Here is an 18,366-nt window from a genome sequence, read left to right on the forward strand (position 1 = left end):
CCCCACTGTGAACCAGGGTATTTTTACAACTATTTTATTTGCACTGTTTATAATTTTTCAACCATGCATGAGACGATGATTTTTCGCTCACAACCAATGACGGCACCGATGACATTGACACCAGAATATCTGCGGAACGAGCTTTTCAACGCCATCGCGTTAAAAACCGTGCTACTAAATTTGACGATGTCACAATATGACTCGATTATAGAATTTTTGCTTTCGTAAGTAATTTCAAGTAATGACATAGCTGTGGAACAATACTTGATTCTGACACAAATATCTCAGTTTGATTCTGGTTCTAAGCGTGATTCCCAGTCTTTCCGCTCTTTTATTATTTCCGACACCAACAACGCTGCCGTTGCCTGCCCCGTATTTTCTGTGGCATAAACTCTATAGCGTGATTGTGCAAAGATTTTTTAATAGATTTGAATGAAAAAAAACTTTATTTCAAGATTTTGGAAAGTATATGACTTTTTCGTGGATAGAAACAGTGGATAACCTATGGCTTATACCCACATTGTATGGGCCTTGCAATGCGGGTATGTGCCACATACGATTGATGGGAATGTTTTGATGATGGTAAGTGACAAGTATATCATGCTATTTATGTAGTGAACCATCGTGTTCATCATATGGAAAAACTATAGGGTCCCTGTGAAACGACTAGGAAGAAATATTATTCCATCCTCTTTGAAATTAGCGACTGAATATCACTGTACGCTTTTCGGAGAGAATTGACTTTCACATTGTTCTTCTCCGGGCATCTTACAGAGCCACGAACACGGAACACTCCGTCGAAGGTGGAACGAATCAGTGCACCGTCTCGGGGTGTAGAAGGGTTGTCTCACACCATCAAACTTGAAAACTTCCTGTGGACCACATGATCAGCACGGGATTTCATCGGCTTCGCACTTATCGGTATTTTACAACTGTGAAGGTGGACGAGTGGCCAAGATGGTTGATAAGTTGCTAACAGCTCTTGTGATTATACAGCGTTGTGCGCTCCGCACGAGGTTGGAACAAAAAGCACAGCACAAGTGTTCCTCGTTCTCTAAAAAATGTATTCATGCGCCACAAGCTTTCTCGAAACCTAAAACATCGACGGCGATAGTGGTGTATGGGCCAACTAAACACACAAAGAGGCTTGTAGTATCGCCTCTCTCCACTGCAGTACAAATTGTTAGCAAAAAGCTTATTAACATGATGCCACACATGCACTGGCAAGCATGAAGGTCTTGTTGGCAGAGAAGACAGCCTGCTACGTAACATCTGCGATGAGATTGCCGGTAGACGTAAACAAAGTGTTTGTGTTACATATGGCTTCGCGTACCTGCGTTTTCTCGAAGGCATAATGGAGCCATACAAGTGATGGCTGGCTTCCCTTCTTTTTCTTTTTTTTTTAGCCGTCCTTGGTTGGTCAGTGAACCAGGCGTCTCACCATGTTTGCGTATCGAGAGTGTTGTTGAAAGTTGCTAACGGCCATGCACGCACTCAATAAACAACTAGCTACGTCGTAGAACATTCGTGTTCGATCTGGATTTAGCGCAGCTGTCGCGTATATACTAGCTGAAGATACCGACAGTATTGGAATTTTTTGCACAGTCTCGTAAAGCATATCTTATCGGGGGGGGGGGGGGGGGGGGGTCTGGGAAGCGAGCCTAACTTAATACAAATAGTAGACGAAAATGCGACGCAAGTGTACGTTTATTCCACGCATATCTGTGTACTTCCCGAGGTTTACCAATATCCTGCTTACTTACCGGTCTACTCACTCTATACACATGCTGTCAGCGCACACTGTTATAAAGAGGCTCAAAAGGCACAGATGTCATATCTCACATAGATTATCAGGGTTGCATTGACACTGTTGGTAGCGAATTTGTGGCCATGAGGGTTCGGACACAAATCGAAGTGCGAGGTCAAGTTTTAACAGTTCGTGCTGATTTCTGGCATTCAGCAGCTTTCTTTCTTTTTTTTTTTTTTTTGCAGCGCGACAACAAGGCGTTTCCTCCGTTTTCAGAGACAGGACAAACGAAAGAGTAAATCAAAGTAAAAAGTACATAAACGCGTCAAAATTCTTCCGTCTTACGCTCTTTTTCCGCAAGCATTCCATGAGGTGGTTTTTCTTCACGGATAGGAGGGTGAGAGAAGTTATTCGGGGAGTGGAAAGGACTTGACACTGGCTCCAGAAGGTGGCGTATATAAGAGCCATTTGCAAGCGTCTTGACTCGAGACACAGCCTCATAGTCACCGGGTCTGCAAGAACCGTACTCGGATACCACACACTGCTTCCCCACAACCGTGACGGAACTATGAAGATCTTTGTAAGAATGATGCTTCTTGTTTGCTTAATACACGCGTCTTACGAGCTTCTAGTGACTGAAGAAGATATGACCAGGCTTCACCCTATGTTTTGAAAAAGGGCTGGTCTTCTTATTTGTTAGGGGCGGACAAACGTTTGCCCGAACGTTGGCTCTTGCCTGTATGTTCTGGTATGCGAATCACTTCAGTTAGTAACATTCATGAAGGCTTTGTCATCTCTGTCTGTGAAATAGTAGTGTATGAATTTCACGCTGAATGTTTTTGTAGCACTGCACTTTTCATCTTTTTAAGCCCAGTTACTTCAAAGCTTGAGTTATCATCCCCGTGATTTATGGACATCCATCCATGGAACCATCTCTCGGCGGCAGCTACAGTGTCATTCGATAACACAATAAGAAATATGAGAGAAAAAAACGTATCTTTTGAAACGAGCTAGTTATCGAAAACAACTTTGAGATCTATACTGTAGAGACTCAATGAAACGCTGTGGTGAAATTTCAGTATCGCACTACAAAGCGTGCGGCTTTCCAAGACAATTGAACACAGCCACTGTGAAATACGTGTGACTTTTATGTAAACTAATAAACAACCAGGGAAGCAACGCTGTTTGCAATGTGACACTATAAATTTAACAAAATGTTTGATTACGTATTTGCTGTGTACAATCAGGAGTCGTTTGTGATAAGGAGCTTTTTTCGTGACATATGATTTTTTTGCCTATTTCCCATTTGTTTACGGCAGGCCCCCGCATTTCCCGCCGAGAGATAGCGCTACCTGTGAATGTGTCCAGACCCTCATCCTGTGAGCTTAATTTCTCTATTGCTCTAATATATGCACACACACGTACCCAGACGACTTAGCGGGGAACATGGCCACTATTTTTGGGTGCAACGCAGACGTGATTTAGGATCCACAGCTCGCATTATGAAGTAATGCAACTTTGCTGCTAGAATTGTTCATCATCGATAGCTTCTTCGAAACTCGTGGGGTGACGTTTAAAATATTATTAAGGCAACCTTGTTTTTTTTTTTCAGTTGTCGCTGCTCAGCCTATTCGTTGCCATTGCGGTTGCGGCAGCTGGCTACGGCTATGGTGGGTACGGAGGATATGGCGGCTATGGCCTCGGTGGTTACGGCGGCTATGGTGGATACGGTGGCTATGGTGGATACGGCGGCTATGGTGGTTATGGAGGCTACGGTGGCTACGGGGGATATGGCGGCTACGGTGGCTATGGCCTCGGCGGATATGGTGGATACGGCGGCTATGGTGGTTACGGAGGCTACGGCGGCTATGGAGGATACGGACATGGCTTCTATGGGTAGAAACTGCAGAAAACCGCGTTGATTATATTTAAATAAAGTGTGGAGCTAACAATAACTGAAGTTTTCTCAAGTGCCTTGCGTTTACGATGCGAAATGAATATGCAATAGCGTCGTTCAAAGCGACCACATGACGAATAACTCTAATTGCGAAAAAGTACCTTTTAAATGGTGATCGACGTGTAAACTTTGTCCCTTTTCTTACCGTTTGAGGTTGAGGGAAATAGGTAAAAGTGCTCATAAAAACGCTCTTAAGAAAGACAGTGGCGGATTGTGCGTTGTTAAGTTCTTTCCAGAATTCAGGTGGCATCAGCGACATTTTCCGCACAATGATATATCTCCCCTTCCAGTCTTCGCCTACCCCTACATTCCTGCCATGTTTGGACGCCGTAAGCTGGAAGACATTGGAACACATAAAACCTTTTTTTAACAAGTAGGCACAGGTGTTTCATTTGGAAACAACTGCATACACAGTCAACTCACTTGGTGAAGCATTGAAAACGTACGAATCTACTTGTAAAGCGTTTATAAGCATTTAACACATACTGAAGCATTCGGGAGGCTTCATTTGACGTAACAATCAAAGCTCGCAATTCAACTGTGGCACTCAGATTCGAGAAGCTGCGGTACATGAGGCCATTCTGGTGGTCAGACCTGTAAAGCAGCGCAGACGGCTGATAATCTCACTGAATCAGAACAAGTCGCCACTGGAAACTTAACGTGGGAACGATAAACACTCGGATCCTGTCGATTGAAGCTACTCTAGCAGTGTTATTTGACGAGCCAGAAGGCGCTGATTGGGATATTATTGCCCCAGGTAAAGTATAAACTGGGGAAGCGTTTTCAGTGCTAACGGACATGACCGCTGCTAGAGACGGTTTCCTGAAATGACGGAGTTATTAACATGCGAAGTCTGTTGAAAACATTTGCAGTATCAGTGCAAACACAACAATGTGTGCTAGATTATAACTGTAATTTCTTTATTTTTTTTTTCAGATACTGCAGGCCCTTCTCGGGCCCATGCAGGAGGGAATACAAATAATATACACAGATGATAAATAGACATGCACTGTATATCTTGGCACAAGTAAAAAAATATTACATAGCAAATTAACAAATGAAAAGACAGCCCTCAGCAGCACTGTACACACACACACATACACACACACACACACACACACACACATATATATATATATATATATATATATATATATATATATATATATATATATATATATATATATATATATATATATATATATATATATATATATACAGGCCGCACACATCAAGAAAAAGTATTATTTACAGTATATTCTGTAAATGAAGCCAACGACCCAGAGTTCACAACTTCCTCGGTCAAGTTACAAGTTACTCCAATAAGTAATCGCATAAGGAAGTAGAGCAAACTTGTGGACATTAATGTGGCTATCTGGTTGCCTAAAGGTTTTGTTGTGAGTTGTTCTGGCTGAAAGCTTTGAAAGATGTTGAAGGTAACACTTTCGTGATAACTTAAAGTCCCCATGATAAAGCGGGTAAATGAATTTTATTCTTGATACTATCCTGCGCTGCTTAAATTTTTGTATGTTTGCCTCATTACGTAAATGAATTACACTAGAATGCCTAGAGTACACGAAATATATGAAACGCAAAGCTAACTTCTGAACTCGTCCGATTTCTTGAATCAATTATAAACAGAAAGTAGTGCTGAAATGGGCTTCAGAGTACAGACGTGACAATGAACTGGCAGCACATTTCGATAAGGACGCTAAATTGCCAATTTAAACGTCGTGCACCCCGAGGGACATACTCATAATGAACTTGAACGGGAGAGTTGAGTAAAACCGAAAGTAGAGGAAGCGTCTTGGTTGATACAGCGGACACGATACGACGACAAAGAGTTTAGTTTAAAAGAAATTTTTATTTCCGAGTCAGCACCTGTCCCGTGTTATTATTCTTCTTAGTCATCTCAAGTGCGCTGTATCAGCCAAGATGAATGCATGCCAACTTGCTCAAGCTTCCGTTCTTATAAAAAAAGCAATGGTTAACACCACATTCGGTTCTGGTCCTTTAGAAATAGTAGAGGAGAGATAATAAGGTAAGTCGCTGAACGAAGCTAAATCTGTGCAATCCGTGCACCACCTATCTCGAATGCATAGCTATAGAAAGTACACACGAAAATGTCCAGCAAAGATTCCAAGGCCTAAAGAGATTCTATATTATGCGGTGGCCCAGGCATGTACTTCGGGCATAGAAGTAATCAGAAAGGTAAAATATTCTCACTGATAGCCTCTCTTTCAGAGGAGAATAAGAATGAAACTGAGGTTTAAAATATTGTGAAGGAAATATTTATATAGTCCGAATAAGAACACATGAGTTTGGGACTATATTTGAGAGCAACCACGATGGCATAGTACATGAAAAAAAATGTATTTCACAGAATTAACGAAACCACAAACAGACACATTTCGGAAGCAGCATTTCAGCTAGGAGGTGATACGTCACAGCAAGCAAAAATCAAGCTCTCCCATACTAAAGATACTTTAAATGGCAGTCAAAATTGCATAAAATTGTATTTTACTAAGCTTCTCGATCAGAAGAAAGCCAGTAACAAAATAGTAAATGCAAAATGATGGAAGCAGCAATAAATGAAAAACGGACAGCATTTTTTTTTCTTCTGGCAAGATACACCCGTTTTTACCCCGCCGTGTGTTTTTCCTTCCACCTTCCCCTTACTAGAGGGAGGAAGTCGTCCTTAATAGGCTTCGGGCAGAAATGGTTGCCAGTGGTTGCCACTGGTTGTGACGTATCGATATTGCTCTATTCCAGTGATACAAACATATCCATACCATATTATACGCAAATACCAAGGGTTACACTGCAGTTTAGACACTCCCACAACCTGCCGCAAACCAGCCTTCTCTACAGTGACACAGCAAGTTATGACCGCTGAATACATGACAACATATTCCGCTGAATACATGACAACATATGCGTCGTTTCTTACAGCACACCGGTCTCTCGGCACGCATCTAATACATATAAACACAAGAACTATTGTAACGCATGAAAAGAGGGTGCTTCGGTCGCCAAGTTAAGCAGTCGGGCTTCACATGAGCTCCGCAGTTTTTGCTAATTGTGCCACGTTAATTCCTTCCTGTCGACTGGAAATCCTTTCTACAGTGTCCGGGAACATACCCGAACTCGACTGGTACCATTTTTGGTCCGGTCCACTGGAGACTTCATCCACCGGGCTCTTCATCATCACTTAGGCAACGCTGCGTCTTGCGAACCCCTCCTAGACTTAGCACTAGCATACGGCCGCGGCGCCCATCTGCGTCGACCGCCCGGCCTCACTCAACGCCAGAATGCTCGGCTCCTCACCGCCCAAGATGGCCTCGGCCTCATCACAGCCGTTTCCCACAACCGTTTCGCGGCCCTTGCAATGAACGACATGGACTTTTGTGCTGACGGCAATGGCAGCAACACTACGACGACTGACGCGATCAACGACTATATAAGAGGAGCTGCGCAGCATCGGCCGCACCACAGCCATTGTGCGCGGCAATAACTTACACCCAAGCCACATCGTGGGATGGAAAACTTCCGGAAAGCAAGTAAGCAACCAATTTAATGAGCCCCGGCTCAACGACGTTACCCAAAGCAGCAAGTCGACTTCATGATTTAGCAAAGTTCAAGCAAAATGCACGAAAGAAAGAATCACCAAAGTGTCCCGCATGCCACTGAATTGGCCGCGCAAAGAGCACAAGATTGTAATAAGACTGAGAGGAGGGCTATGCCTAGCGAGACTCGAAGCCGACATTCTAATGTCCGCCGCCACAACAGCTGCCAACGTTCCCAAGCCCGTAGCAAAAGGAGATACAATCTGCACTAACCCCACGCACATCATCATCGTGATCAGCCCGCCTGATGCAGAACGAGCACGTTACTACGCAAGCGTACGCTCCCTGTTCATTGGGGGCCATAACTATGAAACGCATGCATACTGCACCATGCCTCACGGCACAGTGAAAGGGGTGATCCGTGGCATCACAGTAGAGAACACTGCCGAAGATCTGCATGAGAATATCGTTAACCAAGCAGATCCGCTGGCCCTCAAAGCACAGAGGATTGAAAACACTACCTTGACCGTCATTTTGTTCGCAGGAACAAAGGTCCCCGACTACATAAAGTACGGCTCAGTTATAGTAAGATGTGTATTATACAGGCAACACCACAACGTGCGCAGAACATGCGGCCAAATCGGCCATCGGGTCGATGTAGGCCCCACACCGGAAATGAAAATCTGGTTTGCGTGTGGTGTGCCTAGACCGGAGGCAGACCACGTGGCGTGGTGCCAGCCGCAGTGCAAACTGTGTAATGAAGCCCACGCCACTGGCGTGGATGGATATACGAAATAAGTACAAGGTGCCCTTTATAATTACTCAACGCAGATGGGAGCGCAGAAAAGCGGGGTCAACGTTTTCATTGCAACACTTCCCACAGCTGCCACCACGACAACAGCAAGAACAGAAGAAAGCACATCTATCAAAAAAAAAGACGCAGGCGCTCAAAGAAGCGCAACGAAAGCAGGGGATGCTCGGCGAGCCGTGGCAGAAGCACCGACGGCAAGCGCAGCGAGAACATGAATTACAATTACAACCAGCAGCGACCGGGCAACGTGGTAGGTTGGGTCCAGGCAATCAACCCGCAAGCGATGAACCGTAATCCGCTCAACCATGCTGCTCAAGTGAAGGACGACATCGTCTAGTCACTACGCGATGAAAACGACCAGCTCAAGCGATGCATCACCAAACAGAGAGCTGAAATGCAAAAGATGAACGCCAAGTTGAATTAACTCCTCAATGCGCAGCAGCAGCAGTCACAGCCGCAGCAACAAGCAACTCCGACACCACCACCGCAGACTCAACCAAGACCCCCCCCCCCCCCCCCACGCCAATGGATAATAAAAAAAACTTCACCATGGAGGTACAAGCCCCAGTTACCACAGAACCTAACAGCGCAAAACCCGAAACGACCAACACTGCTAGGACAAGCGAAGCGGCACCTAAGAGAGCAATCGATTATGCACGTGAGCGAAGAGTCAATGCTAGGCTGGACAGCCTAGAAAAACGTCATGATGGACTAGAACAGACCATGAAAGCCAATCCCGAAACCCTGAGCCAAGCCATCAAGGCTACTAATTATCGTCTTGATGCTACCAAAGCACGCCTCGACACGCTAGTGACACCCGTACATGGCATGCCGTCTACCATAGGAGGAATACAAACAACCTGGATGTACTAATACACGCGCTTGCGGCGTCAGGACTAATCACCCAACAAGCCTTCACCCAACAGCCATGATGGACGGGACAACGGTAACAGGCATGGCTAACCTCAGAAACATAGCACGGACACAATATCATCATCTCCTCATATGGCAATGGAATCCTAACGGCATACAGGAGAGAAAAGCATCGTTACAACACTACATACAGCAAAGCACCAAAAGACCCGACGTCATAATACGCATAGTGAAACCCCGCTGAGGCTACCGGGGTACAGATCCTTTGCAAAGCCCTTCAGCGCATGAACAGTTGCGAAAGGTGCAGGGCAGGGGATCTGCACCTTGGTAAAGAAGAATCTAACCTCAATAGATCCCGAGCTGCTGCCCAACGGTGCCATCGAACACACTATGGTCGAAATCTTCACCGGGAAGCGCAAGCGCCATGAGAGCACTTCTATAGTCAACTATCTAAAGCAATTCAAGCGAAAATGCAATTCAGGCTACGATGCTGGACAGCAGACTAGCTGTCTTTATGGAAGCCCGAAACTCAATGAGACCGCGCTTTAAACGTCAGTGCCACAACACGAAGCTGCGCAAACGTATAGCACAACTCAATATAGACATCGAGCTTCACAGTGCAGTCCTCTGCAGGCAGCAGTCGTACGCGGTGTGTCAAGAAGCCTATGGTCAACTACACAAAAGCAAGACGTGGCGCCTGCTGCGCCACTGGCTCAACGATCAGACAACCAAGGCAGCTCAGCATTACTTGCTGAACAAGACAGTTCACAAAGACGTCAAAGAAATGAGAGAGGCTGAGGTGCAACGACACCTGTACGCCAAATATCTTCCTACAACGCCCATGAACCCACTCCCCAGCTACGAAGGAGCTGCCAACGAGAGTCCCGATGCCGACATCGAAGAATGTGAAGTGCGAGCGGTTCTGCAGACAATTAACTGTAAATCGGCGTCTAGACCGGAGCACTTTACTAACAAGGCATTAAGAAACTTGAACGACACGGCGGTCGAAGCCCTCACCAAGGATTAGAACCAGTGCTGGTGGACGGGCAAGTTACCGCAACAATGGAAGACCGCTATAATGGTCCTAAACCCCAAACCGGGCAAACCACCCAGAATACACAACTTGAGACCCATCTCTCTTATGCCGTGCGCGAACAAATCGCTAGAACACGTCTTACTCAACAGATGGCAACGTTATTTGGAGGGCTCCAACGTATATCCTCAGACAATGCTGGGGTTCTGGGCCAAACTGTGCACCCTGGACGCCATGCTGTTACTCAAGAACGAGATCGTGGACAGACAGTTGCCCACGTTGGACAACAGAGCGGGGCTCGGGCTCGATGTCCAGGGAGCATTCGACAGCGTACGCCACTCGGCCATCTTTCGGCAGGTGTACCACTTCCACATGGGGGAGAAGACGTTCAGTTACATAAAAGATATTCTGACCAACTGCACCACGCGGCTTGTGGCAGGAGAACTACAACTACCGTTCAAGCAGTCGGGGAGCATGGGGACTTCACAGCGCTGGGTGATTTGTTCTCTGTTGTTCAACCTCGTCATAATAGGCGTAGCGAGAAGACTGGAACGTGTTCGAAACATTAAGTACACAATCTACGCGGACGACATCACACTGTGGTCAACGGGTGGAAGTGACAGCCAGATCGAGGTAGCGCTCCAAGAAGCTGTCGTCACCACGGAAAAACACCTATGACCCACCGGACTGAAATGTTCACCAACCAAGTCAGAACTGCTAGTGATTTCACCGCAACGTGCGCGATGCCCGACAACACCGTACATCAACGTGGTAACCCAACATGGAACGCCGATACCACACGTGTCGACGTTCAGAGTTTTGGGTCTGCACCTCTAGGATCTGAACCGCAATAAAGTGACAGTACAGAAGCTCCACGCAAAGCTCTCGCTGCCCATCCGCTTACTGAAGAAGGTGGTCACGAGGTATCACGGCATGAGAGCCACATTTCTTACGTAGCGCCATTCTACAATCGGAAAGTGGCGGAGAAGATCAAGATTGACGCGATGATCAGAAAGGCGTAGAAGACGGCCCTGGGTCTATGCCCCCACATCAACACGGAATGCATGCTCGCGTTGGCCGTTCACAACAGACTGGAAGAAATCGCAGAAGCCCAGAGAACGGCGCAGTATCACCGCCTGTCCTAGACCAAGACGGGAAGAACGAAACTACAACGCATCGGGATCAACGCCCCGGGGATGATCCCGGAGGTAGCAAAGCAGCTACTTCAAGACATTCTCCAAGGACTGCGGGTACCACTCTTAACGAAGCACATGCACCCGCAAGCATAGAGTTTCCTAATAGACACTAGAGGGAACTCTGGCGCTAGTATCTATGGAAGCGGCACGCACGGCGCTTCAGTGAGCATGGGAAGGATGGGTTGTACACACATTTGTCTAATTTTAATACTTCTGGCTTGCTTCTGTCTCCGTGTGTATTTTTGTGGCTTGGAGCTGCTTTTTACGAAAAAATAGCAAATGTTCAGTGTTTGCACTTCACAACCTTATTCTTTTAGGCTTACCATTTCGAATCAAGTCACAAAGTTTAAAAGGGTTCGTTCTTTCTTTCAAAACAAAAGCGTAACCAGCAATAAACGAAGCCGCAAGTACGATTCGCCACACGCAAGTACGAAGACTAGGCAAATGCGTGTACCACCCATCATTCCCATGATCGCTGAAAGATCGCAGCGCCAGAGTTCCCTCTGGTTAATTTTAGGAAACTCTATGCCCACAAGTACGCCAAAAAAATGGCGAGTGCCATAACCCTCACAAAGAGACATGCCAATAATCCGTTCGCGTACTACGTGGACGTGGCGAAGTATCCCCACCGGTCGAACACTTGTACTCAGCAGCTGTGAGCGCGACAGACACTGGAGTACTTGCAACGTTGTGAAGCATACGATGCAAGTCGCCCACGCAGGCCGAGGAGTTTGCAATCACACTGGCACTGGCGATCTTGGATTGCCGCATGGTTCTAGTTACTCGAAGCCGTCAATAGTCAACTTTGCTGCAAACAATGTCCATGGAACCACCGCAAGAGTTTGTTCAACTATAACAGTACTGGAAACGAATGTTACCATCAAGTGGTTCTCTGTGCATGCTGGGGAGCTGGACATGGGCCTGAACCACAACGAGGAGGCAGGTACGGAGACACACGCGCTAACTAGCCACGGGTCTTCGTCAACACATTCTTCGGAACCGGAACGACCTGATGCCAAAGACGAAGAGTATGTCATCACGACCTACAGCGACGTTCTGTAGTAGTACAGGACGAGCAGGCCCCTTTACTCACCACCTCACTGAGACCTGCAGCGCAGCGAAGCAGCCCCACTACGGCAGTTGCAAGTACAAGCCGTATGGACCCCCGTCTGGGCAAAGCACGTCTGCCCGGAGGTACATTTCACAGATATATGCCAACTCTGCAAAAAAGTGCGAGCCACACAGAGACATCTCCTCTGAGACTGTGTGCCACCGCCGGGTAACCAAGAAGAAATGCCAACTAAAATCGGCAGCAAAATTATAAGCCACGAGCCAGGCACTCAAAGAGACGTGGTCCAGCACGTGCTTGGCATCCTGGAACGCCTATGGCCGAAAGCGGTGCCCCCACGGGTTTGACGCGAGTAGGTTGCTGCTCTGGGGCGTCCGAGCACACTAGGGTCTTCCTTTAGTTCCCGCACCTCTTCTTTTATGCCGGATCAACAATTAAGTTGTTTCACTCACTCAACACATGAAGGGTTAACCATGGGTACAGAAGACGACGAAGAGGACTGGCTTGCCCACTGTGCGTGCTGTTCTCCCCATTACAAAAGCTAGGAATACAAGTAAATCTACCAGTAAGTTTATCACTTGGCGGCACTTCATTTGGTTACTGCCACAGGGATATATGCTCCACTGTGTTTGACTACATCAATGCAACTAAAAGATTACCGTGCTAGTGAACCCTAACCTTTTCAGATCTTTAGTTTATAATTCGTAGCGGAACAAAAGATGGTTCGACCATTTGCTCAGCAAACATTTTTCTTTATTGGCAGTATGATCTCTAAACTAATTTTTCAGATTGTCTTTTTTTTATTTTAGTTTTATTTAAGTATCCTGCTGCCCGGTTCTTGGCCCATATCCTTGGCCATATGATATATATGATATATTCTTGGCCATATGATATAATGCACCATATTTTTTGCACATAATGTGTGCAAAAAATAAGGTGCATTATATCATTTAGGTGACCTATGGGGAGGCGTCAGAAGACTTCTATTTTGAACTCTAGAGCTCACAGACGAGCACTCAATTGTGCAGTGAAGTCCTAAAATGAAAAGTTGAATGAGATACTGAACTTCCACATGTAAGTACTGATTACCTTAGAAAAGGCATACACAATAAAGGCTTGCACATCTTCACGTTCCAAGGTTTAGAGTGCTATCTCGTCAATGTGTTTGGAGTCCGCACTTGTGGGGTAATGCTCACATGAGAACCAAACCTGCTTGTGCGCTCAAATTGTACCACTACAGGCAGCTGGATTCCCGCTGTTGGTGCTGGCAGCGGTGGCTGAAACCCTCCAGCAGAAGCGAAAAGGGCGTTCGCGGAAGCCGTGACTGAAAAACGCGCCCAGTGCGCATGAGAAGCCGATAGTGTTACCTTATTTACACAAGGTAACGCACAACCTGAAGAAGGTTGCCAACCACCACGGAGTGGGCATAGTGCTTTCTGAACCCAAGAAACTTCCAAGATTGCGCTCGCGAATTTCGAGCGGCGAAGTGCGCGATACCCTGTGTAGCAAGAAGCACGCCAACCCGATGACGCAATGCGATGTGGGAGTGATATAAGAGATTCCGCTTTCCCGCGGCAACTCTTATGTGGGCCACACAGGTCACTGCACACACGACCGTTTACGGGAACTACAGCTGTCAATCAAAAATATTAAAATAGGTGATTTGTCTGCCTACTGCAACGCTTGTAGGTGTGAAGCATGATTTCAGCATACTAAGATACTGGGACATAGCAAAAACAAGCGTGCTCGTGAGGTTTTGAAAGCGTTCTTCATTAAAATGAAAAGTTGAAGGTGTGTAAGTTAGGCCTCGATATCGCTATACGGTGCAGTAGTGTTCTTTATGATGAATAAGATGCGTATGCACGTGATGTTCTTTGGCCCGTTTGTGCAGCTATGATTGGTTTCCCTATTTAAATGGCGCTCTACGTTTAATGAAAACAGTTGGTTTTTTGCGGTCAGTCTGTTGAAGTGTTCCTTCTTAGTGGTGTCGTTTCTTTATAAGCGCAATTCTTTTCTGTATAGAATGAACCAAATAGCCCCTCAAGACGTCCTAGGGTCTTATCACCTATCTAATTTTTCTTGTAAAAATCCATCTTCAATGTCAGTCAGATGTATCGACGGCGCACAAACACACATATATTTGCCAAGATTCCTGACCAAGAAAACTTTAATAATCTCTCTTTCCCTCGTGTCTTTGCGTGTCTTCTCTCGTGACGATAGTTATAGCGTGGGAACAGAACGATGAGCCAGAGACAAGAAGGACACGAAGGACACGTCTCTGTGTCGTCGGTCTGTTCTCGTGCTATAACTATCGTGATGTCATACCAACTAGCCCAAGCTGCCACACTTCCCTCGTGTGCTTTGCGCAGGCTAACGCTTTTTTTCCTCCACCTTGTACATACGTGTTGCGTTTCCATCAAATAAGCAGTCAGTTCGCGCTCGTGTTGTGTCTACCTAGGTTTTTCGTGTGTCTTTCTTGATGTTCAAACAGCGCGTCGCAAGTGTCAAGCATTCGAGACTCATTTGATGTACGAGCGATCTTGGAAGCACTGCGTCACCGTAGCGTGCCTGAAACATTTGTAAATACCATAGCCAACATTTAGAAATACTCCAAAGCTAGCCTGCTTCCTTGAAAATAAAACAAAGGGTGTGGGACATATCCAGAAATATCGCATCTGAAAGAGCTGGTTGAAATCCCCCAGAGAAGTGCGCGGAGTTGCACTTCATCACCAAAAAGCCCGTTTGGTGTGCAGCCTTCAGAGTGATCCAGCACAGAACGAACAATGGATGTTGCAGCAGTTTTTCACTGGCGGGGCCTGCAGCGAAAAAGTTTTATTACCTACACAGGCCAAAATTTCTTCAAGAGTCATAACAATTATGAGAAGTTTTAGTGCTTACGTGATTATGCGTTGCCTAATTGGTAACAGACGAAAAGCATGTTTAATTTATGGGATATGTGCATAAAGTTGTGCAGTGCTCGCGTAAAGAACACTAACATTCGTCTTTATATTGCTCTTGGCAAGTGAAATAGCACCCAGCTAGGGTGACGCAAACACATTCTTTACATCGAAGCCTCCCTTTTAGTATTTATGACAAAAGGAACACTGTAAGTACTGAAGAGAAGATATTCCAGAATAAACAGCTCGCGGTCGCCTGTCACGTCACTTCCTTGTAATATAGTCAGCGAGTGCAGATTGCTTCGAGAGACTGTTTCCTTTTTGCCAAATTTATGCGTAGCCTTTTGCTTTACAGTAGCATCAAAGAAAGACCTGCGTTAAAAAAAATACCCGTATGAAAACGAAGAACGCGTTGCCCAATATATTCTCAGTGCATCTCGTAGATGTTGTGATAGAAGAGAATGAAAACGGGGTAGTTCACACAGTGGACCCAAATATGACATAGTGACACGTTTTCATGCTGTTCTGCCATAATGTTCGCGAACCAAGTAACCTCAATAAAAAGCCTCGTAGTTGTCTTATCTTTTGACCCCTGTGCAGGTAACTAAAATGTGTCATCTTATTCGCTACTATATGCTGGACTAGCCGCGAACATCAGTCATGAACTCATACATTTTTTAACTTAGGAAGAAGTGGTACTTCATGGTTTTGCGATAGTGCTAGGACAATGTGTTCGCTGCTCTCAAACACACAATGTCCACAATGTCTTCCGGGGCATGCAATACCTGTGAGGCACGGGTCAGTTGTGCCACCTCCTGGCTACGCCACTGCTGACATTCGCTATGCTGTCGTCAATTCACTATGTGACCACATTTACAGGCACATGGCAGCAAAGAATGTCCAATCATTTGATGATTATGTTTTCAGCCCCGCGCCTCGCCACTGAATCAATGCAAAAAGCAAAAACAGCAACAACTTCAGCATCTTGACCTGCGCATGGCGCTCACTTCGTGGTAAACATGTAGAAAACGTCAACAAAAATCAACTACACCACTATTGCATGGTAATTCAGTTTACTCTATGAATATCAATTACAGTATAGTATTTTCCTTCTTACGTTCTTCGCTTTTAAAGCAAACCACCATCAAGTTGAAAGATAGTTCCAGCAGTCAGCTTCTGAGCTTGAAGAAGGCAGGCAACAAAAACTCTGCGAAAACAAGCTCATAAAACGTGTTTAAAAAGACCATGTGATGGCTTGTCATGTGCGTAAGTCTCGTCAGCAAATTTCTTATTAGGCAAAACCTTCATCACTTCTTGAATAGACTAAAATACGTTTCTAGCAAATACCATAATGGCGTAATTTTTTATGTCCCTCAAAACTTGGAATCATTATTCCTCTGATTAAAAAAAATGGAGCCCCTTTGTGAAATCCGGATGCAAAACTAAAAATGTGAGTAAGTAGGTACCATGTAGGCTAGCATGCGTGTATATGATTGCTTTATTGTGTGGTAAAGAATATTACGGACCGAGCGGGTGGTGCATCAACACAAAGCTGTAAGAACACCGACGCTCGCTCTCCTCCTCTAATACCCCACCCCCCCCCCATCCTCTTGCTAATCATTGGCATTTCTGTGGATGTAATTCTCTTTTTTAATGGGTGATCCTTTTCCGGCATCATAACAAAATAAGAATAAATCCTATTGAAGCTTTTCTCGTCACTACATTACAATACGATTGTGTCAGCCAGCCATCTATTACTCTCTCAGCAAAACAATTTGAATACCGCATACATGCGAGTGCATTTGCCCCTATTCATAAGGTAGTCTATGACTGTGTAGGCTTCTTAACAAGACCACGTGCTTCCGGCTGATATTCTCTTGACGTGGTTCACTTCGCACCTTCCCTGATAATTTCATTTGTTTGTCGAAGTTGCTTGCATATGAAGAGTACATTAAAATTCGTAGCATTTCTAAACCATATCTATCTATCTATCTATCTATCTATCTATCTATCTATCTATCTATCTATCTATCTATCTATCTATCTACCTATCTATCTATCTATCTATCTATCTATCTATCTATCTATCTATCTATCTACCTATCTATCTATCTATCTATCTATCTATCTATCTATCTGTCTGTCTGTCTGTCTGTCTGTCTGTCTGTCTGTCTGTCTGTCTGTCTGTCTGTCTATCTATCTATCTATCTATCTATTTATCTATCTATCTTACATGAGTATATGACGAACATAAATGACAGGTGATGAGGGGAATCTCCCGTCGCTTTGTCTTAGTGCGTTTGGTGCTTTCGAGTCCATTTCAAGTAGTGTTGTGAACCAAGCTTCTCGATGACTGCCACAATGCGTGCGAGCAGCGATATCTTACTGCGGCGTCGTTTCGCTCCCAGTGTTTCGGGTCCCACTGGATACAATAAGATGACCTGTCCTTCTAATAGCGCAGTGGTCAGGCTGCTCTGCCCACTTCAATACTATGAATCACGCGGCCAACGTTGCGATAACTTTGATCGTACTATTATACCTGTCTTGTTCAAAATAGCAGCTGAACGGAGAAGTTTCGCAGAGCTATAGTAGCAAGCAACGGGCGGTTGAAGCTAAGGTGAATTTAAATTCGTGCGTGTCAATAAAAATCATGATAGACGACATGTTCCACCCGCGGAAGACCATTTATATTTTCTTTCTTTTGTACTGCTAGGGAACTGCCAATACACAAGACTTTCTTCATTGAAAAAACAAACCCAAATCTTGAGGGACAAGAAGCGAAATTATGACGCGGAGACTGCTCGCGGAAGCATTGCGTAAAGGGCCAACGGCTAACACAAACAACACGACGTAGACGGAGCCGGCGGTCATTCGGGGAGCCAGAAACAAGGTTGGCATTGCGAGCACGCGAAAGGTATCGCCTGTAAAGAAACCCAGTTTTTTTTCTTTTTGATCTTATTTTTTGTCGTTTGCGATTTCGCGATGGAATTCAAAGCCTCTCCACGGCTTTTCTTACGCTGAGCGCTTAGGACAGGTTCCGAATATTAAGATAACGATTTGGGGGAGGTTGCAAACCAGCTTCCGGATTTCTTTTGTACTGCGTGAGCTACCAACGCCCATTCCCACTTGCCAGCGGAAGTGATGGATACTTATTTTTTCTAAACTTACGTGTAGGCAGGGTATATATACCCGCTTGGCAGCCATTCCAAGGCAAGAA

At 45.4% G+C, this 18,366-nt stretch overlaps 1 protein-coding gene across 1 annotated transcript; it reads left to right on the forward strand.

Annotated features, from left to right (window-relative positions):
• Nucleotides 1–10,182: 10,182 nt before the first annotated feature.
• LOC142765710 (uncharacterized) lies at nt 10,183–10,665 on the forward strand. The gene has a single exon (XM_075867185.1). The coding sequence runs from the start codon at nt 10,183–10,185 to the stop codon at nt 10,663–10,665; it is 483 nt and encodes a 160-aa protein (XP_075723300.1).
• Nucleotides 10,666–18,366: the final 7,701 nt, after the last annotated feature.

This window comes from Rhipicephalus microplus, chromosome 1, assembly GCF_043290135.1.
Source record: "Rhipicephalus microplus isolate Deutch F79 chromosome 1, USDA_Rmic, whole genome shotgun sequence".
NCBI lineage: Eukaryota > Metazoa > Arthropoda > Arachnida > Ixodida > Ixodidae > Rhipicephalus > Rhipicephalus microplus.

What these genes read in the sequence shown, in the direction of transcription:
- LOC142765710 (XM_075867185.1), top strand. Translation starts at nt 10,183, where the DNA reads ATGCTGGGGTTCTGGGCCAAACTGTGCACCCTGGACGCCATGCTGTTA.